Raw genomic sequence first — 16,739 nt, forward strand, 5'->3', positions numbered from 1 at the left:
CGCCCGCTGCGGCCGCCGCGCCATTCACACGCCCTCTGGCCATTCGGCGCGGCGCGGGGGCGGGGGGCGCCGCTTCAATGGGGATTTCGCGGGCCGGCGCCGGGGCCGGGGGCGCGGCCCGGCCGCGGGAGCCGCCCGTTGCTACGCGGTGGCGGCCGGCCCGGCGGCCCGGACCCGGCGGCCGCATTATGCGGGTAATGCGGTGTGACACCGCGCGAACAAAGGCGGATTGAGCGGCCCAGCGGGCCCCGCCGGACGGGGACCGGCACAGCGGGGCTGTCAGCGCCGCTCCCAGGCTAATCCCCGCCCCGCCCCCGCCGCCCCCGCGTCCCCGGGGCTGGGAACCGAGCGCGGCCCGGAGCCCGGGCGCCGCCGCCGCCGCGAGAGGCCGCGGGCCGGCCGGAAGCGAGGCGCTCGCCCTCGGCGCCCCCCGGCTCCCGGGGCGCTGAGGGGTGGGCAGCCCGGGGCCGGGGTCGGAGCCGGGGCTCCGTGCCTCAGGCTTCGGCCGCCCCCGTGGCAATCGGCCCGGGCTGAGCGGGTCCAATGCCCCGGCGGGCCGCCCCCACTCCCCGCCAGCCTGCCGGCGAATGGGGCGCGTCCTCCTTTGCTGGTGGTCCACGAGGGCCCCGGGGCCTCTACAGAGGCGGCAGTGGCCACGAGGGGGGACCGGGCTTCCTGGTACGCCGAGACCAGAGCCACAGCCCAGGAAAGGAGACATGCAGGCCAGCAGCCTGCAGGTCGGCTCCCGGTTCTCGGGGTCCTCACCAGTAAGGAGAGATGGTTGGACTGCAGGTCTTCCAGGCCTTTGCCTCCCTATTCGTCAATGTTTGTATCTGCAAAATGGGCCTATAAGAAGGCTTTTTGCCTCATAGGGTAAGAGGATTAAATGGGATAAAGCACATTAAGGGTAAAATCTGGTGAATACCCACTACTCAAGGTGGTTATCATTATAACAAAGTTGCAGGAGCACCCTGAGAATCTTCTCTTTCCCTTTTCTGGATCCTGGGACAGAGGCAGGGAGCGTGCCCTGTGTCCCTCCATCCTCCTGGGAAGCGCTTGACCTTCTTAGTCCAAAACCTTGGCTTTGTCTTGGGTAGAGGACAGGAAAATGGAAGGGGGAGGCTGAGATGCCAACCACTGTTCTCTTGGTCAGGAACTTTGGTGGCAGAGGAAAATTGTACCCATTTTACAAAAAGGGTAACTGAGGCTCAGAAAAGGAAGAGGTCAGGACTTCCCTGGTGGTTCAGTGGTTTAGACTCCACACTCCCAGCACGGGGGGGTAGGGGTTCTATCCCTGGTAGGGACACTGGGATCCCACATGCCATATGGCGCTGGCAAAAAAAAAAAAAAAGAGGAGGAAAGCATCTGCCCAGGTGTATCCAGGTAGGGAATGGGGGGACTTGGGCAGGTTTAGGCTGTTGGTTCCCAGGCCTCACTCCCCACAGACCTCAGGCTCTCTCAGGAATGGGAGGGCCCAGGCCTGTGCTGGATCTCCACTTTGGATAGGCAGAGGGTAGGGCGACCTGGGACTCGGACAGATCAAGGGCACCTTATCTCTTCAGCAACCTGCCAGAGCTGTCTTTCCACCCATTTCTAACAGGCTCCACTCTGCCAGTTAGTGACTCTGGGCCTCAGTTTGCTCATCTGTAAAGTGGGGATACCCACTAGGGGCTGGGACAACCAAAGAGGGAATGGCATCTGGGTTCCTTCCTTTCCATCTGGGCTGGTGAGCCCCCTTTTGCAACTGGGGAAGTCAGGGATTGGCGGGGGGGGGGGCGGGGGGTGCAGCCTGTCTCAGGACCCAGTCTGAGCAATGCCTCCCTGCGCCCTCCCTGCAGCCACCCGGGAATCGGCCTTTGTGCACGCCATCGCCTCAGCCGGTGTGGCCTTCGCCGTCACACGCTCCTGTGCGGAGGGCACCTCCACCATCTGTGGCTGTGACTCGCATCATAAGGGGCCGCCTGGCGAGGGCTGGAAATGGGGCGGCTGCAGCGAGGATGCTGACTTCGGGGTGCTTGTGTCCCGAGAGTTCGCAGATGCACGTGAGAACAGGCCAGACGCGCGCTCGGCCATGAACAAGCACAACAACGAGGCTGGCCGCACGGTGAGCCCCGGCCACCCTCCCACAGCCCTGCCCGAGACCCCTTCCGGGACCGGTTCCCACCCCTCCCTGTGGCCCATGTGCATGCTGGGCTCCCTGCTCGCCTTTCCTCCTCCTTTCTCCCTGGACTGTTCCCCAGCCCCCAGGTTCCTCCGGCCCTGAGGATGTTGTCAGCCCACGAGTATGGCAGTCCCAGGGCACTCTAGCTGCCTATGTAGCTGTGAGACCCGTGGGCCTGGCTTTGAATTCAGCCTCCATCCTTTCCTAGGTTACCTGACTTAAGGCCAGTCCCTTAAGTTCCCATCTGTTAAACGGGGGTCACAGTCCTTACTTCCCAGGGCTTTGAGAGATGAATATGATTTCTGCCAATACCGAGGTGTGAAGGGGAGGGACGCAGGGAAGCGGTGGTCACCATTCTTAGGTCTGAGCCTCAATCCCCAGTCCATTCTCATCCTGGCATAGGGGAGGAATAGAGGAGACTTCGCGATGGGGGTGGGAGGGCCTGGTGGGGTCAGTCTGAGGACCAGCTGTGGCTCCTCTTCCCAGACCATCCTGGACCACATGCATCTCAAGTGTAAGTGCCACGGGCTGTCGGGCAGCTGCGAGGTCAAGACCTGCTGGTGGGCCCAGCCCGACTTCCGCGCCATTGGCGACTTCCTCAAGGACAAGTACGACAGCGCCTCGGAGATGGTGGTGGAGAAGCACCGGGAGTCCCGCGGCTGGGTGGAGACCCTCCGCGCCAAGTACGCGCTCTTCAAGCCGCCCACTGAGAGGGACCTGGTCTACTACGAGAACTCGCCCAACTTTTGCGAGCCCAACCCCGAGACGGGCTCCTTCGGTACCAGGGACCGGACTTGCAATGTCACCTCCCATGGCATCGACGGCTGTGACCTGCTCTGCTGCGGCCGCGGCCACAACACGAGGACGGAGAAGCGGAAGGAGAAATGTCACTGCATCTTCCACTGGTGCTGCTACGTGAGCTGCCAGGAGTGTATCCGCATCTATGACGTGCACACCTGCAAGTAGGGAGCCAGGTAGGGTGGCCGGGTGGGGAGGCTGGGGTGGGGGGGTGGGCAGGGCCTTGGTGCAGGGCCCTGGGCTTGCCTGTCTTCTCTTCGTGACGACCCCATTCCACTTCTGAGCGATCCAGGACACCTATGTTTCCACGGCCACAGTAGGAAAGCAGGATTTCCCGGGCTTCAGTGGGAATGGTCCTTGGGCAGTGTCTTGGATTACACAAAGCACAGATAATAACCATGTGTGTGCACATGAGGCTCCAAGCAGTTGATTCAGTGCATGTACCAGTTAATAAATTATGAGCCAGGCCACTTCACACAGCCACAGCTGTCGTGACTGAGCATCCTTGGAGCCAGAGCCGATTGTGGGATTGGAAGCTGGGCCCCCTAACTTTTGGTCTTGACTTGGCTCCTGACTTCCCGTTCTTTTCACTCCTCTGGGCCTCAGGTTACTTACTGTAAAGTGAGGGGGTTAAAATACTTGGACTAGCAGGCCCCAAAGTCTCTTGTATCCCTGGGGCAGAGTCATTTTGCATCCGCCTTGAACTTAGAAGGCAGGATTTTGCACAAGCATAACTCCTACCACCCTCAGGAGGTGGGTGGGGGGAAGCGGTGTGTAAGCCTGTATCCCGGCACATCTGAGGCTTGGGTGGAGCGGGGCGCACTCTCACCGCGTTTATGGCCGGTGATGGGGAGGAGGAAGGAGTCAAGTTCAGAGTGATGGTGGTGAGTAATCGAGGGATCAAAGACTGCTGGAGTATGTTCCCAAGCTTCCCAGAGGTGGCCTGCGTGGGAGACACTGTTGCCCGGCCCTGGGGTCCATAGGTCCCCAGGACAGGTCAAGGTTGGCATGTGGTGGTCCTGTTCTTGGAGGGTTTCTCTGGCCTGAGAAAGGGCCTGGTCCATAGGGGTCTGAGGCCCAGTCCGGCTGCTACCACTTGCCAACCGTGTGACCCCAGCAAGACTGTCTCTTCCTCTACCGCCCTCCCCAGAGCGGCTGTGAGGAACAGAGAGAAGGACACTGGGGACAGTAACTTGGTTCATTGAGGAGGACTCACCCGCCTGGGCCGTCGCTGCCTGGGGCTGCGTTGGCAAGGGCACCCCACTGGGCAATGTGGTTGGGAGGGACCGCACGAGCAGAGGAGAGCTCTGATTGAGGGGTGACTGACTCAGCCCATCTGGGAAGTCCCTCTGTGTCGCTGAGGTTCCATCCTGGCAGGGACGGAGTCCAGAGAGACAGCAGGAGGCACCACTTCTCTTGGTGTCTGAATAAGAGCATCATGGGCAGTGGAAAGCGTGCACAGGTGGTTCTAGCCCCACCGCTTCCCAGCTGCAGCCCAGCTCCCTCACTTGGTGGTGATGATGGGAGCCTGGCAGGATTTTTATGAGGTTCAAGCAAGCTGGCAGATGTGAATGCTGGTCTGAATATAGTGCGAACAGAAAGTGATAAATGCCATCAGAGCCCTGACACGAGGGCATCCTGTGAGAAATGGTGTCATCACTTGAGCAGTTACGTTTAACTGCTTTTCAGAATGATGGGAGAAAAATCAGTGAATAGGGGAGAACTCCCAGGCTCACTCTGCATGTCAGGAAAGTCTGAAAACTGCAATGCCTCCTTCCTCTGACGTCTACTCTGTCAAGCAGGACACAGCTCTGGACGTTATAAGAAGGCTATGGGGAAACCAGGCTTCTGGTTTGGGCACAAACCAGAGTGTGGAGTGGGCACAGGGGGCCATCTGTCTAGCCTGCCCATTGCACAGATGGGAACGCTGAGCCCAGGCCCCTGCCTCCAGAAAGCCCCGATCTGTGGGTCCTGCAGAGGCCACTCTGACAGCAGCCCAGGCCCCGGCAGTTGGCTCCAGGATGTCACAGCTCCGTTCCAGCTCCTCTCCTCCCTTCCCCTCTGAAAGCAGCTGAGCGAAGCCAAGCCATCTCCTGAGTGGGAAGGAGGTGTGCTGGGTGGGCCCTCAGTGTCCAGAAAAATCCCCCAACTGTGATCTGATACTGATCCTGTGATCTGATACTGATCCTAAGGGTCAACACTCCCTGTTTCTGAAACGGAATGGCACTTCCCCCTGTGGAACATACTACATGGACGTGGTAGATGGTGGCCCCTGGGCCTCTCATATATGGAGCCCTTGCTCTGGGACATGTGGATTCTTGTCTCCCCATGTGGTGCCCTTTTGACGAACAGTTTTTGTTGAGTGATTTGGGGCAAGTGGTTTTGCCTCTCAGCCCCGGTTTCCTCATCTGTGAACTGGGGGATAAGAACCACGACCCTTGCAGGCTTGTTGTGTGGATGAGAGCCCTGTGCACACGAAGAGCGTGACACAGGGTCCAGGGAGGAGGGACCATCCCGAAGCCTGGCCTCCAGGAGCAGCTCCCCTCTAGCCTGCTGCTGGTTCGGAGCCACAGGCCGAAACCATTGCTACCCTCCTGTCCTTTCATCCACCGACGCTCTGCAGGCAGGACGGGAACTTCCGAGACGGGCTGGTGCAGGTGGGCAAGGGCAGGGCGCCCCCAAGCAGGACGCATGCCCTCCACACGCTCAGGAGGAGCTCAAGCCTTTCCCTCATATGAGGGCCTTCCTTACGGAGAAAGCCTCTGCACTGCTTGTCGACTGTGTCTGCTGTCTCAGGAGAACCTCCGATTTCCCACCTCATGAGGACCAGTTTTGTGCCTTTGGCATCCCGATGCTGTGAGTGCAGCAAGCTAGCAAGGGCTCTGCACAAGAGGCTGGTGGCCTGGCAAACCCCAAGTCCTGGCTCTGTCACTGCGTCATTGCGAGACTTTGGACATGTCTTTGGAATCTCGCTGAGTCTGTTTCTCCTCTCGTAAAAGTCTCCTGCTGGCCAAGGAGTTCGGGGTTGATGGGGAACACCCATCAGAGCCCTTTGGGCTTCAAATCTTTTGTGACATGTAAATACATATCTGAGCACACACACACACATCTTGAAATACATACACAAATGAAGAGAAGGTACAGATTGGTGCTCCCATGAGGAGGAATTTTTCATAATGCAATAAACTTTCTTCTGCGTGGACAGCTTGATACAGAAACAGTGGACAGGAGTCTACAAAGTTGGGAATTGGGCCCTAGATCTGCAGGGTTTCTCCTAGTCTCTACCCAAGACAGGTTCCTCTATCAGGCGAGTGACCTAGACTGGGCTTCCTGTTGCCCCAGCCCCAGCTAGAAGGGGTTGTTCAGTTGCTCAGTTGTGTCTGACTCTGTGACTCCATGGACTGCAGCACGCCGGGCTTCCCTGTCCATCACCATCTCCCGGAGTTTGTTCAAACTCATGTCCATTGAGTTGGTGACGCCATCCAACCACCTCATCCTCTGTCGTCCCCTTCTCCTCCTGCCTTCCCTCCTTCCCGGCATCAGGGTCTTTTCCAGTGAGTCAGCTGTTTGCATCAGGTGGCCAAAGTATTGGAGCTTCAGCTTCAGCATCTGTCCTTCCAATGAATATTCGGGGTTAATTTTCTTTAGGATTGACTGGTTTGATCTCTTTGCTGTTCAAGGGACTCTCAAAAGAGTCTTCGAAAAGCAGTTCAAAAGCATCAATTCTTTGGCACTCAGCCTTTTTTATTGTCTGGCTAGAAGGTGGAAAGGCAGGATTTGGATCCCAGTGTGTAGACGCTGATGCCCTACTGTAGCTCACACGCCCTTCCTCGGCGGTTTACCCCAGGGAGAGTAAGGAGCACGGGACAGCCACTCGAGTCCCCCCTGTTACCTCCCAGTTCAACAGAAACGCTGAGACGTCGAACCAACAGCCTCTGAGCTTTGCATCCTGTGGGTGGTCCCTCCAGGAAAACAACCACGTTCCTAATTCTTCCTCTTTGCTTCCCAAAGGGCACTGGGAACGGGTGAAGTGTGTGGCTGGGCAGATTCACCGAAGTCCTACAGGAAGCAGGACCCAGAGCTGGGCTCGGCCCTCAGCATCAGACAGCATGGAATCAGGACTCTTGCCAGACGCACGTGTGGTAAATGACCTGGACCCAACCCGCCGCTGCCTGGGGGGCCTCCCTCCCTCTCTCTCATCTTAAGTTTCTCACCTTACTCTGGATGGTGTGTGGTTTTTAAAGAAGGGGCTTTCTTTTTCAGTTCTCCAGGGTCTGATAGGGACAGACCCGAGGCTTATCTTTGCACATGTTAAAGAAAATAAAAATGGAAAAAGAAAACAAAAACCCACTTCTACTCCAACAGAACAGGCTGGGCTCAGGTGAGCTGCTCTGCTTGGTGGTAAAGACATCGACGTGGGCGACATTCTGTTTCCCGATGGCTTCTCCCGGTGACATTCCAAGATGCCTGTGAGGTGGGAGTTAGGAAGTAGGACAAAGCCCCGCAGTCTCTTTTTCTCTGTCTACTGCCATTCGAATCTGATAGACTTTCACATTCTGATAAAAGCCATAAGTTTAGCTGGGATCAAGTGGTAGGGAGGCCACGGCCATCGTTAGAGTCAGGTTTCGAGTTTGAAGAACCGGGAGTTCCGGGTGTTTGAAGAGCAGCTGTATGTTCTTCTCAGTCCCCTTTTCTCTGTAACCCTGTTCTGCACGAGAGGCTCTTGTGAACTGCAGTCAGATCTCAAAAATCTTTTTCTACCATTCTGCGGTTTCCACCATTAACGCAGTACTTTTTTTTTTTTTTTCTTTTTGTAGTGAACGTTGTAAATAGGTTATGTGTAGGGGGCAAGACTTCTCCAGCTTAGATGGCTTCCTGAAGAAAGTGGTGTCTTTAAAGGGGCCATTCTGCCCCTCCCAGCCCTGCTCACCTGCAGATTCTCCATACAAACTCCAGGTTGAGCAGTTGGACTGTAGGTCACCTGAGTATAAATGAGACAGAGGGTCAGAGGGAGAGTAGCCGTCTGTTCCTCAAGTTCCGACTCTGACCAGTAGACGGGGAGGATACATATGATTCCTTCCTTTGCTCTCCTCTGAGGACACGTTGTCCTGCATCCTTTTCTTCCTTTGGTCTGTGTGAGGAACCAGGAACGCAGAGTTCCTTCACACAGGTCTTCCGGCCTCACCTGTGCGCGGATAGCATCAGTCCATGTAGTCTCTGAGGATCAGGATTAGGTGTTTGAAGCGGGGCAGGCCGTCACTTGCTCCCTGGGGTAGAGCATCTCACAGCTGAGTTCTCCTTGATGCATGCGGGTCCTCTGGAGGGTCTTAGGGGAAGTGAGCACGGTGGAGGCAAATGGCTCTGCCTTAAGGAGAATCAGAAAGGAGATGCAATAGGGGCCTAGGCTAGAACAAGTGACTTCTTCCTTTCCCCCTTCTCTCTCTGGTCTGCCTAACACTGACCTAAGAAACCGGGTTAAGCCATCTTCCTACGTGCTCAGGCAGGTTCGCCCAAGACGATCGTCTAGAAGCCGTGCCTGCACACCCGAATCTGCTGGCATCGAGCCCTGCTCAAGATCCACATGCCACCCCCTCTAGAGAGTCTGAAATGCCCCTCCCCATCTCATCTCTTAAGACTGAAAAAGTTTTAAATCATGTCAACCAGATAATGCTTGCTTTATGTGAGAATTCTTTTGGCAGAATGGATACCAATTTTCACAACAGTCTTTTCCTATCTATGTATTCTATATTAAAAGTGATAAAGTCATGTTTCTGGGGCGTATTCAAGTAGCTGACAAGTAATTATTTAATAATAGTACATTGAGTGCACTGTAATTATTCTCGCCGTAGTCAGGTCATAGTATCCAAGAGAAATTTCCTACCAACCTGCTGTATCCAAAGTTTTGTAAAAAGTTGTAGAAGTTGTTGATCTTTTTGATTTTATATTCAAAAAGTCTCTTTTTATAAATATTATTTATTATACAATGTATATACCTTTGAGTTAACTAAGATTATATATTATATAAATATATATATATTTGGAGAAAATATATTTCATCATGCAGTTTTTTTCTGTTAAGTCATTAAAGAGAAGGTAAACAAATGAAAACTGATACATTGTACAATGTGTGGAGTCTCCAGATTCATGCTCAGGAGGTCCAGAATATCAGGTTCTAAATGTGGGAGCCTCCACTCTGAAATGAGGGGCCCAATTAAGGTCATCTCCTGTTTTCTCAGCAAAGATCACCTGAGATGTCATGGACAATAGGTCTGATCTACTCAAGGGCTTTCTCACAGGCTCTCTTTGTTCTAAGTCAGCTTCTAAAAGAATTTCAACTTTTAGACATGAGTGACTTGGGCAATAAGTCCTCTCATAGACTTCCAATGCACAAATTAATATCACAGACACTCAAGAGATACGGCTCAAGGCTAATGGACCATGGGGTTGGCCACCAACTTAATCCCTTTCAAACCCATGTTTTTAACTCTATTTATTGGGAAAATAGAATTTGCCCTCCTGAAAATGAACTTTGAGTGGAAATGGCCCTCCCCTGCTAGCTCCACTCCAAGCTTTGGAAGGGGTAGCTTGGTGGGAAGGAAGAAATGGTGTGCCCTGGGCTCTAGAATGGGTGTCACTGGAAGGGTTAGACTTCTTTGGGCAGAACAGACCCACCAGTGGGCATGCTCTAGGGAGGGCATGCTCTCCTTGGACCGTGGCTTCAAAAGGACTCACCCGAAGCTTACAGGTAACGCCTTTTCAACAACCAGATGCTGTAACTCAGTTTTATGACCACAGACAATCCTTTGGTCTTCAGGCCTGCCCATAAAATGTCACCTTCGGTTTATCTGGCACGGCAAAAAGGTTTTCTCTTCCTTTATTTACCTTTATTAGGAATTAAGTAAATTCATCTCACTTCACAGAAGAAATAACAGGAAAACAGAAGAATCTGCCTCCTGTGGTGGAGGTGGGCTGCCCGTGCTCTAACCTCAGATGAGTGAGGGCTCCTGGAAGTTCATGAATTTTCTTGTGCCCATGACGTGTCTTTATTTAGTACCTGAAAAGCTGAACCCACAAAAATGGTTCATGTGTGCAGTGAATGGGACGTGGAAAGGACACAGATCTCCCTGTCTCATGGGCTGCTTGTCTATGTGCTTCACTTTTCCATAAAGCTAATAATACGCATCGACCCCAGTATTTTGGGTACTTGTTTTTAACCTATAAAATTGCTAAATGTTCAAATGGTCCCTAGTCACACTCACCAAGCCCATTTGTAATCCTTTCTATGATTAATTATGTTCTATGATTAAAGAGAACACAGTTTATAGCAGTGCTTGAACATTTAGTTTCTCCAGAAGCATAAATACTATTAAACATCTAAAAACAAGAGGAAGATCCAAAAAAAAAAAAAGCCCCAAAGAAAAAAAGAAGATAATGTAATGAGTTTAGCATTATTATTTTTCAAAGCAGTGTTAGTTTATGAAGAAGGGAAGTCTGTGAGACAGTTCAAGGATGAGATACAAATAAAGGAGGAAGAAGCAGAGAGCGGGGAACGATGATGGTGACATTATTCTAAGTGCGTTCAAGGATAGTGCGCTAATGTGAGAGGTTGATCTACACACACACACATACACGTCAGTGAAGTTGTTGATATTTCATCAAAATTATGGTTGCTACAGTGTCATCATTCCTCCTAGCTCAACAGAGAACTTGCTAGGAGGCAAAACATTATCTCCGCATTCATCTTATACTCCCGAAAACAGAGTGAGAGAGTCAGCTGTGTGGCGACCGTACGTTGGGAAAATTTCAAACCCAAGTCCTCCTTGCAAACTGTCTCCACTCCTTGGGACTCCTGCCGATCGCAGGCACCAACTCCTGCATCTTAATGCCACGGTGTCCACACAGCACACGCCCTCCGTGGGCCCGGCTCCAGTCTCGGCACCGCTTGCCAAGCTGAAGAGAAACTTCGGGTCATTTTGCAATAACTTCTGAAATTTACATGCTTTTCTGAACTCTCATACACACCTTTCCCAGTCACTTCTCTGAAGAGGCTGATGGATCAAGTTGTCAGGCAAGGAAAATGAAACCTTTACCTTCTGTGTTTGGGCTGGGTTGGTTGTTTATAGCTGACTCAGTGCTTCAAGTCTGTTTACCAGGATTTGATTATCAGACACACTTGAATCTACTTTAAGACTTGTTGCTGAAACTTAGGCTGTTCACTGTAATTTTTAGGATATGAAAGTGAAAGCTGCTCAGCTGTGTTCGACTTTTTGCAACCCCATGGACTACAACAGTCCATGGAATTTTCTAGGCCAGAATACTGGAGTGGGTAGCCTTTCCCTTCTCTAGGGGATCCTCCCAACCCAGAGATCGAACCCAGGTCTCCCACATTGCAGGCGGATTCTTTACCAGCTGAGCCACAAGGGAAACCCTTAGGATATGAAAAGGCAGTCTTAAAACATATTTCAGGTTTAACTACCATTATCCAGTTTTTCTGTGTTACACTAAAAAAAAAAAAAGTTTCAGTAAAGTTGTAAAACTTTAGGAAAGAAAAATAACCCCCTTTTTTGAGGCTTCAATTACCTCTTCTGACAAAAAGTAGCCTGTTAACTGTTCATCTGCAGAAGAAATTTAGGCAGCGGCCAGAGGAGTCACCATCGCTTTATCACCAGGCTGTGCTATGTACACGCTCTGCCTAGCATCAGCTCTGAAGAGTTCTGAAAAGGCTGAAGCCCTCCAATCCCAAGGTTACACGGGGACCAGGGAGATCCTCAGAGGCCTCCACGCAGGAGGGTGTGGACAGCTCCCAGGGGTCTGACCCTGCAGTCAGAGAAGCTCTAAGGCTGACCTCTCCCCACAAGTGTTGCTGGTTTTCTGGGTGGCTGTTAGTCCTACCCTGAGCTGCATCTAAGCATCAAGGTTTAGGCTAAAAGATGTGAGAGCTCAGAAACATGCCAAATGGATGGATACCAAAAGGAACCATGTGAAGGAATCTCACGGAGGGTGTTTGCATCTTTCAGTTTGTTATGTGTCACAGGAAAGACTAATTCTACTTGGGAAACAATTTTCCTTTCTGGTTTATTGCTAACCCGCTTAATGGCTTTGGTACACTTCAGTTTTTTAATAAGAGGAAATAAGTAAAGGGGGTATAAAGATTCTTCTTGTGTGCCAACTTTATATAAAACTGGCTATCAAACTGTATTTGTTAAATTAACTATATTTTCTAAATAATTAACGCCAGAGATTTTAAAATAAAAATCATCATCTCCTTACACTAGTTATAACAAGGAGGGGCTTTTCTAAGCCCCTTCTTCATATACTCTGGTCAGTTATGCATGTTGTCTTGTACAAAATATTGGTCTGTTACAGGATGTTTTTAAGTATATGTACTCTTTATTGCATTCCTTCATTTGCATTAAACAATATAATATTTATATTTCTTCAATATAGTTCTGGACAAAACACAAAGACATTAATCTTATTTAACAAGAGACATAAGTTAATACAAGGTATGCTGCTTTCACGGGAAGAGAAAAAAGAGGCAAGATCTAAAACAGATAAGGGGATCCAGGATACTGGCCACCAGGAACCACAGAATTTTTATAATACAATCCACTTTTTTTTTTAAAGCCACAAAATAAGCTAGAGATGAAAACCCAAAAGAAAGCAGATGCGACATATAAATCTACCAAAAATATACAGAGAGCAAGATCTGGAGATAATTTATCTTCTACCACAGGGACAGATGAGAGAGCTGCACCACGGACCACTGTGGTGACCCAAGTACCACCTGGTGCCAAGCCTCACGTTAAGTACCTCCAGGTGGCTCCTGTCCTGGGAGCCGAAGCTGCAGCAGCAGCAGGGGAGGGGCGCGTGTTCCATAAGTCTTCTCACCAAACATGACGACCTGATCACATTTCTTCCAACTCAGAACTACTGTTCTCCTTCCCTTTGGAGGAAGCGTGCAGAGGGGGAAGGAGACGTCTTCAGTGTACTGGAATGGATGTTAAAGGACTGAGGGGAGAGCACTAGAAAGTGGTTTATTTTTTCTGGAAAATAGTGTTTCATTTAGATGCTAGGGAGTACAGATAATTTAAAATAAAGGAAGGATACATTCTAAGTAAGTCATTAAGCTAGGGACAAAAGAAAAGTGGTGATCTAAAGAAGCCTTTAGTATTACTGGCCCACTTAGACCTGGGCACTAGTGAGTGCTGAGAGGGTTGTTACTTGAGTTGACACCTTTCTGTTTTGGGGTGTATGCTTTTACCATACACATCTCTCACAGGTTGTTAACAACATCTACCAAGTAGTAATGACCAGCGTTATCTCTTACCACTGAGCACATCACTTACATTAAAGGGATGGCACAGCCAACATGGTAATAATCTGACTTCCTATTAAGAAAGATCTCCTGATGGCAACCTAGAAACATCTCTGAAAATGACTGAGAACAGCATCTTAGAAATTCATAGCCCTGTTTCTTCAGGCAAAGATAACCAGCCTTCTGGGAGAAACTTGAACCAACTATCCAATGACCTGTAGTGTTAGCACAGGGAAGTTATGAGAGAATCCCTTTGAACCCAGTACCTTTAGTCACGGCTCCTAGTTTACAAGTGGAAAGCCTTCCTTCTACTAGGCCAACTGCTGTTTTGCAACATCAACATGTTTATTGAGCGTTTTCGGGTGGTGGTGGTAGGGAGCTTAGAATGTGTAGTGTTCATAAGTACAGTATGTTTTCCACGTTTAAGACTGAGCAAGAAGGAATCCGCTTACACGGAGAGGTGAGCACAGCATTCTAAAGCGAGTTCACACCTTCCACAAGAGGGAGTATCTCAGTGAGCACAGGGAAGGGAGTTTCATCGCACTCGTCATGCAGTGTGAGCACGTGTCGAAGGCAGGGGACATTTCACTGTGTTCAGCATCTTGAGGAGGTTGAGTAACGATCCCAGGCCATCTTCACCTTGGTCACTTTGCTTGGTCACTTTGCATTTGAAAATATTTCATGGTCATAGTCGAGGGGGCTACTGAAAAACCAAAACACACACGAAAAACAGATGAAGAGTCTGCAAAAAGCCCTTCATCACAAAACCACACTAAAAGCTTCTTAGTGGTTTCTCTACATTTTTCACTATGCATTTGCCATTAGAAGAGCATTTCACAAAAGAAAATGTTTACACTCCATGCATTTAAAAGCAGGTTCCAATAAATATGTACCATCGTGCTTTTTCCTGCCTTGTGACAAGGAAGTTTTGCGAAGCAGGACAGGGAGAGCAAACCAACAGTACAACCCACTTCCTTGCTGGGTCTCCTAGACCTACAACACAGCGGAGAATTCTAATAAATGGAAACAAAGTTGTCCAAGAGAGGTTGAGAATTCAAATTCACAGGCACTGTATAGCACTCTTAGAACAGGCACACAGGGGTTTACAAGACCAGGGAGTCTGGCTGGCGGTCTCGTGTCATATGTACTTACGCTCCTTCTTCTCTTAAGAGGGCCAAGAATTTTCTCACACGGTATTCGGGATCCATCTAAATACATCAGAAGCAATAAAGAAGACAGGTTAGTGGTGCCCTCTAACAACGATGCACTTACTTCATGCCAAGAAAATGACTGGTTTTATACTTTTTCAGGGCTTTGGTGAGCCACGGAAATGTGTTACCTGCTCCTTAACCAGGAGTCTGCTACAGAGCAAAGTGGACTATGTCACTCAAGGGAAGTGAGGAAGGATTTTGGAGCACAGAGAATCGCTATGCATGAGGTCATCCACAGGCACCTCAGCCCAGCGCCCCCTTAGCTGGTGCTGGGTGAGGAGGTGGCCCTGAGAAGCAGGTGTGAGAGCAGGGCTGGCCATTCACGGGGGTGCGAATGGCATCCAATTCATAGGGCTCATCCAAGGCATAAAAGTGGGACCAAAATGGAAGAAGCCAATTGATGCTGATTAAACAGTGAAAAAATAGCCTCTTAACTCTATATGAGTGATTCTTTAGCTTTTCTTAGTCTTGGTGTGCCTGGCATAGTTTTTTCTTCATAATTAACGATAACAGTTGTGCTGAAACTAAAACAGAAAATCAGTGGGACTGATTCCTCTGACATGCTCTCTGGATAATCCAGGTCTCCTGGGACTGAGAACAGCATTGTGAGTCTAAGAAAAGATGGGGGGCTCAGTTCTCACTCAGGTTGTAGGGTCTGGGTTGCTATTATTAATTATCCCTACTCATTTTCATTTCCTATTTCTTTAAAAAATTTTTCACTATATATCTTTTCTCTTTCTTTTTAATTTTATTTATTTATTTGTTTAGGCTGCACCAGGTCTTAGGTGAGGTATGTGGGATCTAGTTCCCTGACCAGAGATGGAATCTGGGCCCCCTGCTTTGGGAGTATGGAGTCCTATCCACTGGACCACTAAGGAAGTTCCTCATATTCATATTTCTATGAATTTGCTTAATTTTGTTTTATTCTCATTGGTCTACCAGAGATGTGAAGTTGTCAAAAAAAAAATGATCATTAAAAACAGCTTTAATTCCTGAAGATGAATTTTTATTGTAAGAAACACACCTAACTTTGAAAAAATGTTCCAGGGCAAGAGTCTGTTCCCCAAGAGGGAACTCCCTGCCCTCCAGGAATAGCTTTCAAATGCTCGGCGCAGCTGTGGGTAAATGTGCAATTGGATTCCCCCCTCCAACCACTTTTTTTTTTTTTAAAGATTTCTTCTCTTCTATCCCCCAAAAAATCCAAGTTTTGAATGTATCAAAGTTAAGAGGTCAGACTACAAAGGACTAAGAAAAAGTGTGAATAGTTAACAAGAGCAACATTTTTCCTCTTTGGGAATAGAATTACATATGAATCAATTGTCAAGTTCTTTTTAAAAAAAAAAGGAACTGGCTGGAGCTCTGCTGTAGTCAGTACTTGCAGGTCTTTGCCCATTAAACATATTTAATATGTGTGAGCAACAACTTACTGACTTGCCTGTAGCTATGGAATTAAAAGTCAAGGGAAAGGGAGGAAAAAAGTAATCTAGATAAATGACTTTATTCCCTCAGGTGACATCCAGTCAGAGCAGATCCTCAGCACTGTGCAAGTTTTAACAGAATTGTGTATGGTGAACAGAGAGGTAACATGACTTATATTCGGCTAAACTACATGCCTCTTCACTGAGACCCGGTCTCTCTAAGGCAGATCTAAAGAGAATTCACTCAGCTGCACGAAATCCATTTGACGTGAAGGGGTTCAAACTCAGAGGCCTATGAAGTGTCAGTCGCTGAAGATTAGGTCTGAGTGCCCCACTCTCACTTTCCACCCCACAAACAGAGGAGGCATTAACTTGATCACTGACCTGCGGGCATCAAAGGAAGAGAGGAAGGGGTAGGGATTGGGGAGAAAAACCCACATAGTTTCTTCTATGCAATTATTGAAAAAAAGTTGTGCTGAAACTTAAAGAAATGAAGCATAGAGCTGACTGTCTGACAGATTTATTTCTTCCAAGGAAAGAGCCAATACAAATGTATGTGCACCTTTACCAAGAATAATCCTCAGCAGAGTGATTAGTCTGGAACTTTAATTTACTACTCATAAGGAAAAACAGAAATAAACTGGCTTAAAAATAGTCCAGCTGAAGGTTTCTGAAAGCCACAATTTTAAAATAAACTGACCAGCAAAGATTAAAAAAGCGTTCACTTTGTGATTGCAATTTGTTATTGGTCGAAGAGCCTATTTCAGCAGTAAATTAAATAAATTTCACCTGTGCCACCCACAGCTCATATTGTTGGAACAACAGGACTGAGC

At 49.4% G+C, this 16,739-nt stretch overlaps 2 protein-coding genes across 2 annotated transcripts in view; one reads left to right on the plus strand and one right to left on the minus strand.

Annotated features, from left to right (window-relative positions):
- The window catches only part of WNT3 (Wnt family member 3), a 47,201-nt gene extending 44,074 nt beyond the window's left edge, over positions 1 to 3,127 (plus strand). Inside the window, exons 3-4 of the mRNA XM_061141236.1 lie at positions 1,839 to 2,104; positions 2,648 to 3,127. Of these exons, the coding sequence (XP_060997219.1) occupies positions 1,839 to 2,104; positions 2,648 to 3,127 (746 nt within the window). The remainder of the gene's footprint in view (positions 1 to 1,838; positions 2,105 to 2,647) is intronic.
- A 9,200-nt stretch (positions 3,128 to 12,327) lies between these two features.
- Positions 12,328 to 16,739, minus strand: part of NSF (N-ethylmaleimide sensitive factor, vesicle fusing ATPase) — a 147,079-nt gene continuing 142,667 nt past the window's right edge. The window contains exons 20-21 of the mRNA XM_061144283.1: positions 14,430 to 14,485; positions 12,328 to 13,980 (exon numbers count right to left, since the gene is read on the minus strand). Coding sequence (XP_061000266.1) covers positions 13,935 to 13,980; positions 14,430 to 14,485 — 102 coding nt within the window. The 3' untranslated portion in view covers positions 12,328 to 13,934. The remainder of the gene's footprint in view (positions 13,981 to 14,429; positions 14,486 to 16,739) is intronic.

This window comes from Dama dama, chromosome 5, assembly GCF_033118175.1.
Source record: "Dama dama isolate Ldn47 chromosome 5, ASM3311817v1, whole genome shotgun sequence".
NCBI classification, from domain to species: Eukaryota; Metazoa; Chordata; class Mammalia; order Artiodactyla; family Cervidae; genus Dama; species Dama dama.